Source organism: Salminus brasiliensis, chromosome 4 (assembly GCF_030463535.1).
Source record: "Salminus brasiliensis chromosome 4, fSalBra1.hap2, whole genome shotgun sequence".
NCBI lineage: Eukaryota > Metazoa > Chordata > Actinopteri > Characiformes > Bryconidae > Salminus > Salminus brasiliensis.
This window is the reverse complement of record NC_132881.1, coordinates 28,092,092-28,110,853: the sequence shown is the minus strand read 5'-3', so window position 1 is coordinate 28,110,853 and position 18,762 is coordinate 28,092,092. Positions and strand designations below refer to the sequence as shown.

The following is an 18,762-nucleotide window of genomic DNA, read 5'->3' as shown; positions in this document are numbered from 1 at the left end:
CTAATGTTTACTCTCGTCTTAGCAAACTGAAATGTACACTATATATATGCAGATATCAGTAATAGGTTAAATTTACTGGCACTTAACATTCACTATTAAAATGTAATGGTTGCTTCTTTTTGCTTCTCCTGTAAAGTAATTAACATTTTGGAGATACAAGGCTGTATATGTGTATAGACTACACCTGAGAGATTTAAAATATACAGTGTGTAGCTAGAAAATATGTAGTATCGTTGTTACATTTTATTACAGTCTCTTTTGGTAAGGCCTTATTAATATGTATTTTAAATTTCAGATCTGCAAGTCCCTGAAATTCCAAATCTCACAAGTTTCACTTTCATTCCTCCATCTTTCTAGTCTAGCTAGAAATCTATAAATTACAGCAAAATCTCAACTGAGAAATCCCCTCAAAGCAGAAGCTAACAGTTCTGTTATAAAAGAAAGTACAGCAGCATCATTGCCAGTCTCAAGAGTTCTGTTTTTTTAATGGTTCTTCAATCTTTATGCTGTTGTTAACCAAATGAACTTTCCATTCTGACCAAACACCTCTGTTTAATGAATAATTAATGACAAACTGAACTCAAAAGTAACAAGAATTTCATATTAAAGTTTCAAACAAGAACTACACATAGATCAAAGTACTTTACTACATATATAGTAACTAGATCTCAGATTTCTAGATTTCCTGTGTTTTTGCATTACATGGCATTTCCCAAAATACCATTTAATGTAATATACTTTATTTATTAAATTGTTTGCCGTTTACAAGGAGTTTAGAAAAGAGTAAGCAAATGCATAAAACACAGCCTACACAGAAGCATAAAACATGAAAACAAAGCTCAAGCAGGAGTCTACAGGAAGAAACAGTAGTTCCCATTTTAAAGTGCTGATGTTTATATATTTACATAAGCTACAGAAATCGGTAGATTGGGCCTAAAAGGTAACAATATAATGAGAATCTGAAGTCAAGGGCATATATAAAACAAGGCTATTAAAACACTTTTAACTAAATGAGACATGAACTCTCAGCACTCGATAAAATAACGGTCCAGTGGAAAGGCTTACACAGCATTATCCCCAAATAAAGGTCATCTGATACTTGGCTTCTCTTCTTTTCTTTACAGATTAAATGCCCTGCAAAACTTGCATATAAGGATCCAGAGTCTTTAATTATTAATGTCACAATAAACAGCAATTAGACACTGTTGTCAAAATAGTGCAGCATAGTACACAAACTGTGCACTGTGTACGGATTCTGTTTAGCCCCCCCCCCAAAAAATTATGTACTCCAGTCTGCCTGCAACAAGGGTCCCTAGAGTTGTACTACTCTATAAGTTATCTGCTCTTTAGATTAAAATTCTTCTTGGGGCTTGTAAAGGACGTTTGGGGGTCAAAACATTAAAACACAAACTTGCCCCCAATAGGACAATTTTGTTACAAAAGTACACACCACAAGACATATGTCAGTTCACATTTGGCTCTGTGGTACTGAATAGAAAAATGATGCAAGCTGACACATTACATAATGCGAATCAGATATTGAGGCAATATAACAATAATATAATATAAATGATATTATTTGTGGACATATGCAAATATGTGGTCATAAAAACACATGTCAATTGCTATTTATAGAGAAATTTGCTAGAATGCTTGTCCTAGAAATCTGCTGGGGCTGTTGAACCCCAATTGCCATCTTCATCACTATTCTCCACCTCATAATGACATAATCTAATATAACATTTACAGGTTTGTCCTGACACTGAAACTGACTCCTCTATCAGGACACCCAGTGGGGTCTGCATGCAACATTTGTTAAGCTTGTAGAATCAGTGCACAATCCCTGCCCCTAGACTCTGAGATAATAAGACAACATCAAACATCCCACCATTTCTGCAGAAATACTAAGCTGTATGTACCAGTGTCAGCTGAGACAGTGGGGCTTGTTAGACAATCAGGACAAAAGTTCAAATCAGTGCATTTGGATACACTGTAAGTGGTTTTGCAAAGCAGCAGACAGGAACATAGCATTGCTTTTATGTTAAGATACTTTGGTGCTTTTCCAGGGCTTCAGTGGTGGCCTTAAAGAGTTAACAAGTTGTTACTCTCCAGCATTTACATTGCAGTATTAGTGTCTGACCTTCCAGGCTATGAAGATAGCAGCCATGCCAATAGCTGCTGCAGCCGCAATAAAGCGCGGGTCAGGCTGGAGCAGCATTCTTTGAGCCTCTTCTTTCTGCTCTTGCTCTGCGCAGGCACTAGCCTGTTCACTGGTATGAACTTCATTCTTCCGTGTGGTCTGTGTAATGCCTTGGTTCTTCAGGCTAGGTTGATTTTCAGTGACAGACCAAGAAGGACTCTCAGTTGCACTAGTGTGGTTTGGACTTGCTTGGTTTTCATTCCTGTGAACTGCTTGACCAATCATGCTTGGAGGCTGACCATTGAGATTTAGGAATGATGGCTCTTCGCGAATTTGGACGACATTCACCAGTGTGCCTGGCTCTGTCTGCAAACTCTGACAGAAAGACTCATAGTGGTCCTCCACCGGCTGACTATGAGAGAGAGAAGCATCTCCTTCTGAAAAGCTGTTTTCTTCAGGGGTAGAGTTTAGAACCAAGTTTCCAGGAGCTACAGGATGAGTGTCAGGACAAGGTTCTTTAGGTACTTCAGGGCAAGCAGGAGGAGGGTGCTGTGCAGACTGTGTCAGTGAAGAGCCAGTGGTGTTTGTGGAAGCATTACTGATCATTAATTCATCAGAACTGACTGAGCAGGGCTCCTCTGGTTGTTCTCCTGCGGCCTCTGTGGGGGGCCTGCTGATCTGAAGATCATCAGAACTTGCGTAAGAGGGCTCTTCTCCCATCAGAATGCCAGGCTTGCTGAAATACTCCACTCGTTCCACAGCTGTGTGGGATGCTGAAGGTGAGACTTGTGCCGTTCCTGAAGATGATCCTTGAGCTTGGGAGTTTGGAGGCAATGTGGAGTGTACAGTTTCCATGCGCTGTATATGAATGAATGAATATGAATATGAAGCATGTTAATGAATTTATATATTGCAACTGAAATGTTTCAAATTCCAGTGCAAATTAGGTTAATTAGCAACATTTACAAATGTTCAGCTGTTTGCAACAAACTGATCTGAAATAGTTCAACACAACTAATAACAAGTGGTTTCTCTAATTTCATAACAAAATGCCACTTTTGTTGACCACTGCAGTCTTAGAATTATTAAACCCTTTGAATAGAATCCCTCTTGGGAAACATTTACAAATCAAGGGCTTCATTAGTTGCATCAGGTGTGCTTGAGAGGAAACATATCACATACCTTTACTAGCCAGGGGTTTGTTGACTGTGATGTTGATTGCATGTTAGAAAAATGGCAAAGTCAAGATGAGTTGATGAGTTTTTGATCCAACAGCAAAGGCACTGATCTTCCATCTAGAGATGGAACAGTTGGAAGTGCAGGTCATGTTAAGGGCACACTGGCTACACCTGCAGCAAGATCAATGGCAGGTCTCTTTTTGCACACTAAGGCACTTACGAAGCGCTGGAGGTCTCCATGCCCGAACTACTGACCCAAAAAAGCACAAAAACGCAAACTCAAAAATATAAGTGAACTAAAGGCCATTGCCCTAAAGATGCTTGTCATGAGACTGCAGTAGTAGTGGCATTCTGTGTTGAATTTGGAGAAAGCACTTATATTAGTTATGTTGAGCTGTTTAAATTGCTCTTGTTGTATTGGTTTATTACAAACAGCAAAGTTTGTAAGGTTGCTAATAAACCTAATTTGCAATGGGACATTGAATAATTTTGATTGCAAACATATCTTATTATTTGCTGAATAATTTATTAAATAAATAAGCTTGAAGTTTAAGGGGTTCACCTTCCTGAGACTACAGACAGGTAAGTGTATTACCTGATTTACAGTTGAGCTGACATTTACCATTTCCTGAACTACGACAGCCACTTCTTCTGGAGGGTTGGTGTCTTGTATGGGGTGGTTCACAGAGGTAGTGCTCTCTGTGACTGCCAGCGGTATTTTGCTCTCTTCAGGCGCAGAAGGAGGCTGGAAAGAGGTGCCTGGAGTGTTGGCCTGGGATAGGGAAGTGGTAATTGTGCTAGTAGGAAGGGAAGTGTCAGCAGCTGAGGATAGTTCAGAAATAGCATTAAGAGTAAGGTCACTTGAGGAGTCTAAACTGGGTGCTGCTCCGTTGCTGAAAGAGACTTCATTTTGCTGAAGAGAGGGGGTCACCGTAGGAGCAGAGACTGGAGAAGGGGGCACTGCAGGGGAAGCTGAGACTGGAGGTGAGGGTTTAGCAGGCTGGGCTGGTTTAGGAGGAGGGGGTGCCGGAGCCTCAGGAGCTGATACTGAAGCTTCATCGAGGCCATTGTTTCTTCGAAGGGACTCTGGGGGAGAGTTGACAGCCGACGGATCTGGGGTTTCCACTGGGGAAGGGGTCAGCAAGGGAGGGGTCGAATGTGGGGCCTTGTGGATTGTTGCTGTGGTAACTGTGGTCACTGAGGCTGCCACTGGACAAGGAGATGGAGCAACTGCAGAAGCAGTGACAGGGACAGAAACAGGTGCAGGAGGCAAGGCAGAAGGGGCGGCAGCAGCAGGACCTGAAGCAGCAGCAGCCACAGAAGGGGCTGGTCTCTGGCCTGAAGATAAAAAAAACAAGAAAAAATTCAGTATACACTTAAAGAATAAATCTGACATTATTAGACCTGTTTTTTCCCAACTTTTTCCAACACTCCCGGAGAGAGAGGCTACTGGGTGGTTAGGTATTTGCCCTATCCTCCAGAGGGAACACACAAGAGACAGCAGGTGTGGTGCAATGGAGACCATTTATTGGACTGGAAAGCACCCACACTCCACACATCACAATCCAGGATAACAGCAGTAGGCAGAACAAACAGGCTACAACTTAGAGCTAACCACCATGTGCATTCCTGTTGGCATCTTTGCTCTCTCTCGTGTACAAATATTAACATTATAATGTGCCTGGTCTTGGAACTTAAAGTGACCGCCACAAATGCATGAGATTTTACTAATTATATTTAAATTAAATCTAATTATATCTAAATATAAAATTATGTAGTGCAAACATAAGACATTAGTTACATACAGTAGTAACATGATTATAGTAAACTGCAGCTTTCCCTATTATTCAATTTAATGTGCACTCCCAGAACAGTAAACAGTATCAGTCTGTTCCTGAGGTGCCAACCCCAAGGGTATGTCTTCAGTACCTCTGGTTAGGGAACTGAATTGTACTTGTTTTTCTTTGCCCTGAATTACCCTCATTCCCTTTATCTCTAATGAAAATAGTGTGCCTTTAAGGAGCTTAAAGACCTTTACATGTACATTTCTATTATTTGTACCTGGGGTGCATTAAAGCCCATTCAAGTGGGAACGGGGAAGTTTCAGACTTCCAGGTAAGAAGATTAAATTTAAATGGCCTTCCAGACAGGAGTAATGGAAGAATAATTAAACAAAAAATCAGTTAATTCCATTCAAAACAAGCAAATGGTTGTTAACTGTGAGCATACATTTTTAACTAACATTAAACAGCTGACATGAGCATACATCGCTAAAACAGTAAGAAACCTAGTTGGAAAATACCCAGTTCCCACTTCCAAAAATGTAGCATCTGAATAATAAGTTGTGAAATTGTAAAAGACTTGCTTACGGGTGATTCCCTTTATTTTGTCATAAGAGTTTCTGATCTCATCAGCCAGGGTAAACTGCTCACAATCATGCAGTGCACTGATGAACTCTTCAGGCCAGTTATCTCGCCTGCGCAGGCAGTCCACCAGCAATGTCATAGCATTGTAGTTGCCTGCAACCTCTCTCTTAGCTTCTATCTCCTCCTGTAAAACATCAGCATAATAACTGAACATGGTTCAGTTCTCCTGCACATTACTATCAATACTTTTATTAAAAGGATACCATTACCAAAAAGGGCTACTCTACATGGTCAATTCAATTCACAATATGTGTGTGCATTGTAACACTGTGCAGTTATAGTTTCCACAAAAAAGGACAATTACCCGATCAGTAAGCGTGAGGCAGGGCAAATGAGGTACGATTTCTCTCACTTTCACTTTTGAAGCCAATTGAGCCAACATCTTCTTTATGACATCATTGTACAGCTTGTCACTTGCAAACGTCATCTTCACACTGGCACAGAGTGGGAGAGAAGGAAAGTTTGAGCTGAAGTTTAAGCTTTTTCAGTGAATGGTGTCTTTGGTAGGAAGGTAAAATTATTAGTACCTTTAACTTGTCAAAATTGGCAACACAGGTTTGAATTTTCTGGATGTTACTTCCTCAGCACTGGAAAGAAAAGGAGAAGAAGAAAAGTCACATTCATGTAAAAAAATAAATAAAATCAGTTCTCATAAATCATTTCAGTAGCAACTGATACAACTTGCCCGGTACTGATATATCGAGTACCAGTTGATGCCCAATACAATTGTTTTTAGATACAAAGCACCTCATGGACTTGGCTTGTGATTAACTAATTAATAAACATCCTCCATCACTCACTTATGCACTCGTGCTAGAATGAAGATTCTCTACAAGGAGGCACTATCCAAACTGCTCAAACAATCAGCTTGATGCCAGTACCCATTTATATGAATGTGCCTCTAATATCTCTAATGATCTCTAACATATAATAATGCTGTAATTAACTGACAAGAGTCGCTTGTGGATATGACGTGGTTCATCAGAATAGCTACCTCTTCTGGGACAGAGTACTAGTCCAACACAATTTTCTTTCAAAAATGAGACTTTTCATGTAAATGTAAATGTAAATGTACTTTTCAGCCAATATGCTCATGTGGGGCTCACATGGATAGAACTGGCTAGGTGGGTTCCTGGTGGATTCCAAGTAGGCATGGGCTCTGAGTAGGTTTAAATATGTTGTTACTGCAACCCGACTGGGCTTCCCAAATGAGCCCCATCAGTACAGCCCACCTTAATCTCACATGGGTCCCATCTAGTCCCCGATGGCAGTGTACAACCCAGATGTTTAACCCCTCTTGGTCTTATCACTGACCCTGGTGGCCATTCATACGTGGGGCCAACATAGGACCCGAAGGTAAAACTTTCTGGTTCCCAGTTGGGCTGCCCCATAAAGACTCCACATGGGCATGTTATCTGGCTTATCTGAGAGAAGCTATCCTTAAGATGTGAAACCTCAAGATAAAGGCATAATCAACCTGTTGCATCATCACAAATGGTTTCCCTACAAAAATTCCCTACTTTTAAACGTCTTCAGAAATGTAAGTAGACTAAAATGTTTTATTCAGAAGTAATAATCTTAAAAAAACACAGTCAAATATAATGACCTGGAAAGGCAGAAAAAAGCCTTGGTGTTTATAAGTGACATAATCTGAGCTGTAAGACCTGGACATTACCCAGCTAGTAACAAATTAATGATCTCCAGACTCAGCTCAGTGCAAAGGCCCACTGTACATGGAAAGGTACAGAAGCCTAATATGATTTATACTGTGCTTCAGACTCATTTTTACAGACTGACCTTTCTGTGTTGTCATCTGTAAAAAGCTCTATAGAACAAAAATGTTCTGTATTCCTCTGCAGATTTTTAGACTAGCACATACATACTGTTTGCAATGAAGTGAACCGTAACTGACTGCACTTTGACTTTGAAAAAAACATCCTGCGTCAGTTTCAACCACTGCTATAATCACCCTGGTCTGACGTAGAATAGTTGTCCCGCTTTTGCAAAAGGACGTCTAATTGGACCTACTGCAAAAAATCCCACACAGAAACAGAAATATTTATGTGCATGCATTTATACATGCCCTGCTAGGAAATTCTTGTAAGAATCCTCTTACAAGCAAGTAATTAACCAAATCCAGCATTATTTGCAATCCTGGTTTAACCACACTGTTTACCAGGAACATATTCGATGAAACGATGGCAGCAGAAGCCCTTGTCTGTTTGCACTTAAACAGCTCAGCTGATTTCATCTGTTGTGATTTCCTAAACACAGGCATCTGAAACAGGCGGCATTGACTCTATGACCGCACTGCCCTTCAAACTCAGTCACTTTCACACAAACTGACCCTCTCGTTTGCACACACCCACACCCACGCCCATCTACACACATTACACACACTAAACGGTCCAGAAAAAGCACTTAATAGAGGTCACTCTTAGAGGTTAAGACACCAAAGAGCAAAGTCTCTGAGTTATCAGTTGTGTGTACTGGAATGCACACGTGAACCCACTCAAACCTGGAAATACAGGCAGGTGTCCTCCCGAGGCCTTCTTCTGGCTCAGGTCCAGTCGTAGGCTATCCACACACTTTAATTACCTGTCAAATAGCTGATGGCATACGGCCCGGTCAGATGACGGGTCGCTGCGTTATTTGTTATTTAAAGCTGGAGGAACTTCTCAAGGACAGAAAGGAGCCCAAGTGTGCGCGAGGCACGCCTAGATCACAATGCCTTCCTCATACTCGCATTTAAGAGACAAGGAAAGTCGACAAGACGAGTCACGCGCTGTTCGTAGCCAGAGGTGTAAACTAGACGGACTGTATTACCCAAAGCAAAGCAGGAATAACATGGAAGCTGCTGGCTGAATCCCAGACGAGCACCGAACATTTCAACAACAGAGACAATGTGTGTCTTCTGCCATGCTGCAGCTGAAGCTACCACTGCTTGCATCAACCAAATCTAGGTCTGCAGGACAGGCAGTAATGGTGGTGTTCACGCAGAGCGGAACACGAAGGACAGGGAAAAATGTATCTGATATTCGGAGCTACCAATATGGTGTATTCCTGTTTTGAAGAAAAGCAGGATTTGACATACCTTCAAATCAGAAGTGAGTTAAGGAACTCCTGCTCAAGCCAGCCAGACTTTACTTTCACTCCGTCGTCTTCCGCAGCTGCGCGCTGAGCGAATCCCCCTCCCCTTCCCCCTCCCCTTCCCCTTCCCCCTCCCCTTCCCCTTCCCCCTCCCCTTCCCCTTCCCCCTCCCCTTCTTCCTCCTCCTCCTCCTCTCTATTCAGATCAGACTTTAGAGGTCACTCTGGGTATAAATCATGATAAACCATACATGATATAACTTATATCTCCTAAATATACTGATGACAGGTTATCTTCATCTACAGTGGCATCTGTCAAGGGGTGGGATTCAATGTGTAGCAGTGAAAGCTGGAAAAATGGACAAGCATAAGAATCTGAGCCACTATGAAAAGGGGCCATATTGTGATGGCTAGATGACTGGAGGGTCAGAACATCCCCAAAAACATCAGGCAGGTCTTGTGAGGTTTTATCAGAATGCAGTGGTCAGTACCTACCAAATGTGGTCCAAGAAAGGACAGAGACATTGTCATGGGCACCTAAACTTGTTGATGCGATCCATGGAGGCCCCGCCTAACAACTTACAGGACTTTAAGGATCTGCTGCTAATGTATATAAACGGGGCGCTGTATAAGGGGAAAGTTAGGATTATTCTAAGGGCTGTGTCCAAAATCCTTGGCAGCGTACATCCATAATTAAAAGGAGATATTAAGGGGTGTATTGAGTTGAATCGATTAATCAGGACAGTCAAACTAACACTGGTCTTAATTGACATGGTTTCTTTAAATGTAACATTATAGGCATAAGAAACTGGCTGCTGCTGCATCAGCTGTAACGCCTAACAATAAGAGCCACATCCGAATTTGTGTATATGCATTTTTAATGTGTGTTGGCTTTATGTTACTGTATCTTTACTGTGATATATGTGTTGAAACACTGTTGTGCAGGTGCACTAGTCTCCACTGCAGCTGTAGTCACTTGGGAATCAGGGCTGGCCCAAGACACACGGATTAAAAGCTACCAAAGATAAACATGAGCAGTGAACGTCTGCTGAATGTGGCAGTGTAAGAAAGGAACGGTTAATGCAGTGAATCTTGTGGCAGGTTTAGAGGGATGTTTTCGTCATAGTGAGACTTTCCAATTACTGCCAGGTTGTAGCTGTCAAAAAAGGGAGGAAGCAGCAGTATTTAAATAATATGTTAAGAAAAAGTGAATGAGACTTTTCAAGAACATTTACATTACATGTATAATGCAATTATGACACTGATGATGACGCTAATGACCATCCATCCATCCATCCATCCATCCAGCTTTTTATCTTATTCTTCCTGTTTAGGGTCACAGTGGTTCTGGAGTAGAATTATTAAGGCAGGAATAGAATTATTATTATTATTAATAATAATAATAATAATGATAACAACAATAATAAATATTATTACTACTACTACTATACAAATAATAATCCCTTTACTGCCTTAAGTCTGTTCTAACTGGCCTTCTGGTGAAATGTGTATGTTGTTTTAACTCCTTAAGAACAGCAGATGTCAGTGTTGCACTGGCTGGCTCACTGAGTAACTGCAGCTGTACTCCACATATCTCAGCTGCCCTTATAACTCAGTAATGGCAGCATTTATTCAAAAGGATCTCCTCAGTGCATTCCATCCTTATTGCAGACCCTATTTCCTACTATATTCATGGTGTACTGTGTATTCTTGTCCTGTAAATTACAGCGATCTGTTAAAACATCTTCATAATCACCACCATGTAGATTGTGGTGTAAGTTCAACTTTGATTGGATGTTTCTACTCACCTGCTCTCTGGTACATTCTTGACCACCTTGGAGCCAGCTGCATGTCCCATTCACCCTTCGGCTGTGTCACCCTTTTCAATCCCTGGATAAGACTGATTCCTGCACAGACTCCAACTGAACACACAACTATCCAGTCCTAGATTGTTCACCTGCCCTATGCCATACTTGATTACATATTTATGCTAATACACCCTCACAACAATCCTGCATGTAAGTCTCAGTCTCACTCGGAGACGACTTCTAATAATATAATTTAAAAAATAATAATAAAAGAATACTGAATACTAACACTTATAGTAATTATTTATTATTGTCTATTCTTTAGTCTTTTCTTCTTTTTTCTTTTGCTTTGTTCTTGTTTTGCTATCTGCTGTTGACTAGAGGAGGATGGGTTCCTCTTTCGAGCATCGAATCTTCTCAAGGTTTATCTTGTTGCTTTAATAAAGGTGTTCCCTCCCGTTGTCACCTCTGGGTTACTCATAAATGATGTTGATTTGCCTGGATAATTACCATTACTACATTTTTCTGTATGTTAAGATGTGAGTGTGTGTTTGAGGGAGAGGGAGACGGACAGTTCGATAGCAAAGAGGGAAGTGGGCGTTGTTCAGGTTTGAGTGTATATAAATGACTCACTCACTAACAGATCTCTATACTCGACTACACAGCATTAGTCATTTAGTACTACAAATCTGAACATTATTAGCTTTCTTTGTGAATAGACTGAACACAGAAGGTAAGAATGTATTTTTTATTCAGAGTTTTGAGTTTTGTTGGAGTCAAATGACGCTGCCCAAAACTGAATGAGATTTATTTACATTCTTTGAGGATTCTTTATTAATAGGTGACTCAAAGGAATGATAAAGAACTATTTGGGTACTTAAAAGATGTTTTGCCTGGTAAAATGCCTCTTTGGATTGGTGAAAAACCTTTTGGATATGGCTCTTTACAGAACCTTTAAAAACCATTTCTTTGTAGCACCAAAAAGGTTTAACTATTGATATGAGAATCCTTCTGAGTACTATGTAGAACCCTTCTTTAAAATATTGTAATTTTGTATTGTAATGAGCAAAAAACATAATTTTTATCTTTTATTATTGATTTTTATTATTGATTTTTAATTTTTGTTTGATTCTTTTGCTATGCCTGTTTTCAAGGAGAACAAATGGATATGCCGTCAAGACTCATGACCCCACCTAGAGAGTTTTTGTAAGTGTCAAAAATATACTTTTTACCTGTTCTCTTTTCAAAGGGGTGAAAAATAAAAAGAACACCTGAATGAAATGAGCCCCCACAGCATGCAAAAAGCTACGGTGCACCATGTATGATAAAATCTTCATCCTTGATTAAAATTAACATAACTTGCTGTATTACCTCCTCCCACACTGCCATAGGGTGTCGTGGTTACAGCTCAAACTGTATTAAAACATTTTAAAGACAAGAGTATCATATTTGAGGTTTTGAGATCTCTGCAGCATTAGTATGATAATTAATTTAATAATTTATTAATAATAAATAATGAATGGCATAAATTAACAACAACAACAATAATAATAATAATAATAATAATAATAATAATAATTAGATGTTTTCTTGTGGATTGTCCATGCACTGCATGTAACAGATTTGTAAGTTTGAAAAGTAAGAAGGTTATAAGAGGTTAAACAATTTTGAGTGTTATATGTTTTAGTTAGTTTTAACATTAATTTTATTCTTTTATTAATTGGTCAGAAGGTCAATAAAACAAGTCTTAAAGAATTTAGGCTTTAAAGGCTTGAGCTCTCTCTGGCATCTGCACATTCTAGAGAGGGTGTGGCTAAAACTGAAAACTTTAATGGAATAGATGTATGTTTTTGGCAGGGGTGGCAGGGGGGCCTGGTGGTCGGTCTGGTGGGTGGGCAGCTGGCCTGATGCAGGTGCAGGGGAGCCGAGTGATCGGTCTTCCATCAGGACAGGCCAGATAAGTGGGCGGAAATGAACTCAGAGAAGGTTATAAGATAGAATTAGTTGGTGATTGGATTAATGGAGAACAGAGGATGTTGAACAGTATCACAGTGTGGCTGACCACTCGGGTAGGAATTAATATTTTGAACTTCACCATTGACAACAATGCACCTTTACTTTCAAATACAGTTAACCTAACATAAATGTATCTAAATAAAATAACAAAACAGGGACAGCGCAATTGAGATTAAAGCAAAATGCTTGCTAGATATTAGCTTAACTTATTGGCCGCTCTGATATCTCCAAGTTTGCAGTAGCTCTGGCAGTAGCCGTTCTGTTTGTATCAGTGCCATTAGCAGCTCTTTGGTTGCTCAGGTTATAAGCAGGTGGTGCTGGATCCTTTTTTTTTTTTGAGGCTGTGCATGTGACGTAAGTACGTAAAGACCTGATATGGCCAGGAAGCTCCCACAAAAACCTACCAGACCACTATTTTTTTAATTAAAATATTAGACTTTTGCAGGGATGGTCGCACACAACACTGATACCACTTATTACAATATTTTTGCCCCTCCCCACTCAGAAAGACTACTGCTTTCAATTGAAATGAAAAATCTTAGGGACTGCTGCTTTAAAGGAGGATTTTCTGAAATGATATCCACAGTAGTATGTTTTCTTGATTTGCCTTGTTTTTCAAAGCGTTCATTTGAAATGCGTCTTTTGTATTTTTCAGACAGCGTCTAAATGGTAAAATGGCTTTTGTGTGGAATGTTTACTCCAAACCCTGTCCATCAGATGCTTGTGAGATGCTAATCCTCATTCTCCTCTGTGTCCTTGTCTCCTCGACCATCTCGACTCTGCTGTTTTTGTGGATGTCATTAAGTTTGGCCTATGACCTCTTTGTGGCTGGCATAATAGCTGGCATGTGTGCGTGTGTGATGTTAGTGCTGCTGATCTTGGTGCACCCAGTACGCTGTGTGATAACAGTGACCGTGCCTTCACTGGGCACCAAACAGGGCCGCAAGATCATCCTGTCCACTGCGCTGCTGTATGCCATCACCTCCTGCGTGCCCAACATCACCTACAATGTAGGCCGCAGCCTTCACATGCTGAAATGCAGCGCAGGCAACATCACCCTCAGCGTGTTGGAATCCAGCTGGGTGCCCAAGGTAGCTCTACAAGATATTGAAAAGGAATTACATAAACTGCCCTCCATAAAAAAATCAAGCTACTTAATAAACCTTGTGAGTAACATGGATGTGAGGGGCATGGAGAGGAGCCTCGCTGAAGCATCTGACAACGTGAGAACAGAGCTGACGCAGCTACACAGCAGAATAGGCCAGACTTCCCAGGTTCTCAAGAAGTCAATCGCTGCACTTTTTGTGCTTTTAATGATCGGCAGGTCGGTGGCCTATGTGAAAGGTTACCTGACACAAATTAAACACGATAATGTGTACCAGTCACGACAGCTGATGGAAGCTTTGCGGAGAGTGAGCGGAGACATCACGCTCCCTGAGTGCTACCAAAAGAAGCTAGTAAAGACATCAGGGATAAGGATGAATGCGCGTGAGCTGAAGCGTGGTCTCTGGGGGGTGTTGGCCCTGTTCAATTACGCTCTGATATGTGGGCTCATGCTGGGCCTGGACCACCTTGTTTACTGGTCACTGCAGAATCTACTGTCCTGGGCCTCCGACATCCCTGAGATACATGCTGCTGTGCACGTTGTCATGAAAGTGAGTACACAGTAATATCAACACACCCAGTATTTTCTTTCCAAAAATAGGTAGGTAGGTATGTAGAAATATGTCAGTCTCTATAATAATCTGGGTCCAAGCTGTATTTTTAAATGACAGGAAATGAATGGGAATTTTGAAAATTGCATCTCTCACAGCCTGTGATAAAAAAAATATCAATAGATTTTCTCTGGAATTATGCTTTGTCAATTTTTTTAAATCAAATCAAATTTATTTGTGTAGCACTTTTTACAAGTCTCTTTTTTTTTTACAAGACTCTTTTTTACAAGAGTCAGTAAAAGGACAGGGCACAGGACAGTGGTAAGGAAAAACACAGAGCTGGAGAAAGAAACTTGGAAGGAACCAGGACTGTCTTGGGGGACTCATCCTCCTAGAACTATTTACAAATTATTGATAAAAAGTCACTGTACCACAACATAAGACTGTTCTTCTGCTTGTGTGCTGATATCATCATAATTTAACTAATACAATCATAGTGGTGAAAAATATTGAGAGTAATGACGGTTAATGGTGGTAATAATAATAGTGGCACATAGTTAGAGTCCATGTAAACTTTAAGGAGGGTCGGAGAAGGTAGAGAGATGGAATTAGTTGGTGATTGGATTAATGGAGAACAGGATGTTGAACAGTATCACAGTGTGGCTGACCACTCGGGTAGATCTGAATAAAAGTAGAGAGCCAGAAGGTAACACAGCCAAGGGAGCACCCTGAAACACTGGCATCTCAGTTTACAACAATCCCCTGTGTCCATGAACCCCTGGATTTGGAGCCTTTGTCTATGTGAGCTACAAAAACAGCAAGTTTGATTGAAGTTATGTTTCACTGGGAGTGGTAGAGTACATTTTCAGTGCATTAGCTGGTTTCACTATATAATAGTGTTATTTACAAGTTTAGTAGCAATTGACCTCACATGGTGTCATTTCAGTGCGCAGGAGTGTTAGTGTGATTGTAGCATCAGTGTAGCAATATTCATATTTCCACTTATTAACAACCCATGTTCAGAGGATCTGGTGTATTAGAGGATCTGGTATTTTAGAGAAAAAATAGACGCAATGGCGAATGACGCAAGATTTCAGATGTCTGTGAACTGAAAGGATTTTAAATAAGCATGTTAAAATCATTCTCTGCTTTTCTTTCTTGTTTGTTTATCTTTCAGATAAAGGGTGAATATATTGGCTTCATTCCTCATAGTATTAGTGATATGTATAAACGTTATCCCTACACTGTGCGGATGATGCCTCCAGGGTGTGTTCACTCTCTCTCTGCGCCAAATCGCTCCACGCTGACCTCCATCTGTGTCTTCCTGGCTACTAGTTTCTTAATAGTACTGGGGGAGGTGTTTGCTCGCCGCCTGCGACGCAAAGTCTGCGCATCCTTTTACCGCAGCCGTGAGGAACATCGTACTCAGTACCTCCTGTGGAAAATCCTAGAGAAAAGACAGGCGAGATGAACAAGATGATAAGATATCTATCATAGAACTAGCCATTGTCGTAAATATCAGAGAATTATTTTATAGGCTACATAGCAGATGTTTTGTACTTTGGCAATTATACTGTATAAGACATTTATTGTAGCATTTATTTTCACTAAAACTAGTGTGTGCTTCACATTTACTAAAAATACTGTACATGTTTATACAACTAATATATGTGTGTATATATATATATATATATATATATATATATATATATATATATATATATATAATTCATACTAAACTCACTAAATATTCAGTTATGTATTTTGCACAATCCTATATGTATCAATCGCCTGATCCTATTAGGATTCATTTGATCCTGGAGGAGAATAATTTTTAATGTAAGTCTTTTAATATGGCTATGTAATAAAGGCCCATCTCAACCCACTAACCAGGAAGTGCATGTCATTTATGGCATTTCTCTGAAGCTTAAGAAAAATATGTTGTGATGTACTTTGTGTGTAAAACAGTGACACTTCTACATGGCACATGTGATAGAAAACCAGACATCGCAGACGTTTTGGGGAAATAAAAGGGTATAGGTAAAATGTTACAAATGTAGCATTACTCTACAGCCCATACATGTTAACTACGCTGCAAAAACATCCCGTTTTGCAGTCTAATATTACATAAGCAGCTTAATATTAATTGTTATTTTTTTTGCCACAAGTATCGCTTTCACCCATTAGTTAGTTTGTTACTGTAGTGTGCTCAGCTAACTCACATGGGCAGTGGGCTTACGGTCATCAGGGTATTTTCCGGTTTGGGCAGTGACGCGGTTGATACAGGCGGTGCTTTGCCCTGTCACACTTAAAGAATAATGTGGTCCTATGCGTCTCTGATCACCTCCGAAAATGGCTTGAGTGGTCGGATTACAATGTGCGTCCTCAAGGCGCACTGTGTCCCGTTCACACCTCTACTTTGTGTTGACCACTTATGATGTCAATGCCAGGCGTTAACCGGGCCTTAGACGTAATCTTTGATTGACACTTGTCTGCGTATAACTGTGCCACGCCCACACGAACCGCGAACCGCCCCTTTTGAATGCAGGTTTGTCTATGGCCTCCGTTTGCTTCTCACGCCTGAGGAAATAATTCGTAAATGCATGGTAAGACGATGATAAGCACGCTTCACACTTCTTGTAGTGGATAGAGATGGAATTGTGCAAAATGTGGTATAAAGTTAAATGTGTTTAAAGTGCATTTGGTTTGAAAAGCTCCATCTGTGTTAGCATTAGCAGACAGCTAACTGACATTTTCCCTCAGTTATCTAGCTAGCTAACCTCATCAGGTATTCATTCATAATCTTTATGATTTGAGGTGGAGTAGCTTTAATTAAGCGTTTGGAAGCGTTGTTCTGTAAGGGTATTTAAACTAGGGTGATCTGACCGCAAACCACCTCAGCTTTGCTTTCTTAGTTTTACAGCTAGTCAACAGAGATTCACAGGGACGCTTTTATGCTTCTGTGCTGATTTCAGAACCACGAATAAACAAATCACAGATTTTTAAGTCGTCTCCTGAATCGATTTATCTGAACATACATTTAAATAGTTTGAATGCCTCTTTCAACCGATTCGTTTACGAGGGACAGGATTCGCTATAAACACAACTAGTGAGTGGTTTATAAGTTCATTATATGTTCAGACTCGTTTACAGCTTGAATGGTTTCACTCTAAAGCGTGCAGTTGTGATCTCTAATGCCCAAACAGGCCAGAATGAAACTAGTGGTTCATTTAAGAAGATAAACTCAAATGAGAGCTTCAGTCTCATCAAGAAAATCAGATACTGACTAAAACCATTAAGCAGTCTCACAGCATAGCAACTTATTTTCGTATTAAATATTTGATGTACAAATTTGCTGGCAATAAACTTGAAGAAATTCAGTTTTTGCTTACTTTGACTGCAGTTTAAAGATGGCGTGAAGAGTGAATCGAGTGCTGTGAAGAGTGAATCGAGTGCTGTGAAGAGTGAATCGAGTGCTGTGAAGAGTGAATCGAGTGCTGTGAAGAGTGAATCGAGTGCTGTGAAGAGTGAATCGAGTGGTGCATGGTGCCTCGTGTGTTACACTCTCTTGATATTAACAGAAATGATTGCTGTTGGAATTTGTCCTCCTTTTGAACTAAATTAGGAATATTCTATTTTCACCAGTTATAAGGTGTGATGATCCATGTATTTGCACGCAGTTGTATGGAGATGCGTGGTACACACTATTAGGGTATATATGGAAATTTGTTTTTGTTTTTTTTTCCCTTGTACCAAACTGTTCAGAACCGAACCTTGACTTTTGTGTACTGTTACATCCCACAGTATAACGCAGCTTTTGGTATCTGAGAATCACAAACTGTTTTTGCATATAGAACAGAACCTGTTTCCAAGATGTATGCATAGAATATGTCCGCTAATACACATATGGTGCATGAGATTTGATGGGAAGCACACAAAAAAAACAGTTAACAAACTTTTAAAAACATCACAATTATTTAAGAGACACAAGAATCAGCTTGTGACTGTGAGAATTTTAATTTCAGAAGAATTACTGAGTTATATACTGTTAACTAAAAACTGTATGTCGTTGCTGTCCAATGAAAAGCATGTATCTCCATAATGGTGACTACAGGAGAAGGCAAAATGTTCTCAACCTTAAATCGAAGTCAGTGTAAAGAGTTTATTCCAATTAATGTACAGCATTTCATTTGGAGAAGAGAGTCCAGAGTTATTTGGCACTGCGTACAGAGCGTCTACAGAGTTCATCCATGGAAACAACTGAAAATTGATATCTAGCGATATCTACTTCAGCCTACAGCAGTTTAGCTCCACCCGTACATGGTGACGTTATAAGGAGTCTTCAGGCCTGGACTGCTTTTTGAACGAGACACAGAGCCTCCATTGATGTTCGAGGCCATTTACATATGTAGATCTTAACGGCACAGTGATGGACAAAGTGTGTTTAACA

The 18,762-nt window shown here is 40.1% G+C and overlaps 2 protein-coding genes across 4 annotated transcripts; one reads left to right on the top strand and one right to left on the bottom strand.

The window, feature by feature from the left end:
• Positions 1-457: 457 nt before the first annotated feature.
• mavs (mitochondrial antiviral signaling protein) lies at positions 458-8,919 on the bottom strand. Of its 3 annotated transcripts, none has more exons than XM_072677840.1 (6): positions 8,839-8,919; positions 6,272-6,331; positions 6,049-6,178; positions 5,688-5,868; positions 3,914-4,656; positions 458-2,998 (listed from the first exon to the last, which is right to left on the bottom strand). In XM_072677840.1, exons 3-6 carry the CDS (start codon positions 6,169-6,171, stop codon positions 2,129-2,131), a joined length of 1,917 nt encoding a protein of 638 aa, XP_072533941.1. In that variant the 5' UTR covers positions 6,172-6,178; positions 6,272-6,331; positions 8,839-8,919; the 3' UTR covers positions 458-2,128. The 3 variants fall into 3 exon arrangements, with proteins under 3 accessions (XP_072533941.1, XP_072533942.1, XP_072533944.1); XM_072677841.1 differs by having other exon boundaries at positions 3,941-4,656; XM_072677843.1 differs by having other exon boundaries at positions 5,751-5,868.
• A 4,532-nt stretch (positions 8,920-13,451) lies between these two features.
• LOC140554305 (osteoclast stimulatory transmembrane protein-like) lies at positions 13,452-15,783 on the top strand. Its single transcript, XM_072677190.1, has 2 exons — positions 13,452-14,312; positions 15,490-15,783. Exons 1-2 carry the CDS (start codon positions 13,452-13,454, stop codon positions 15,781-15,783), a joined length of 1,155 nt encoding a protein of 384 aa, XP_072533291.1.
• Positions 15,784-18,762: the final 2,979 nt, after the last annotated feature.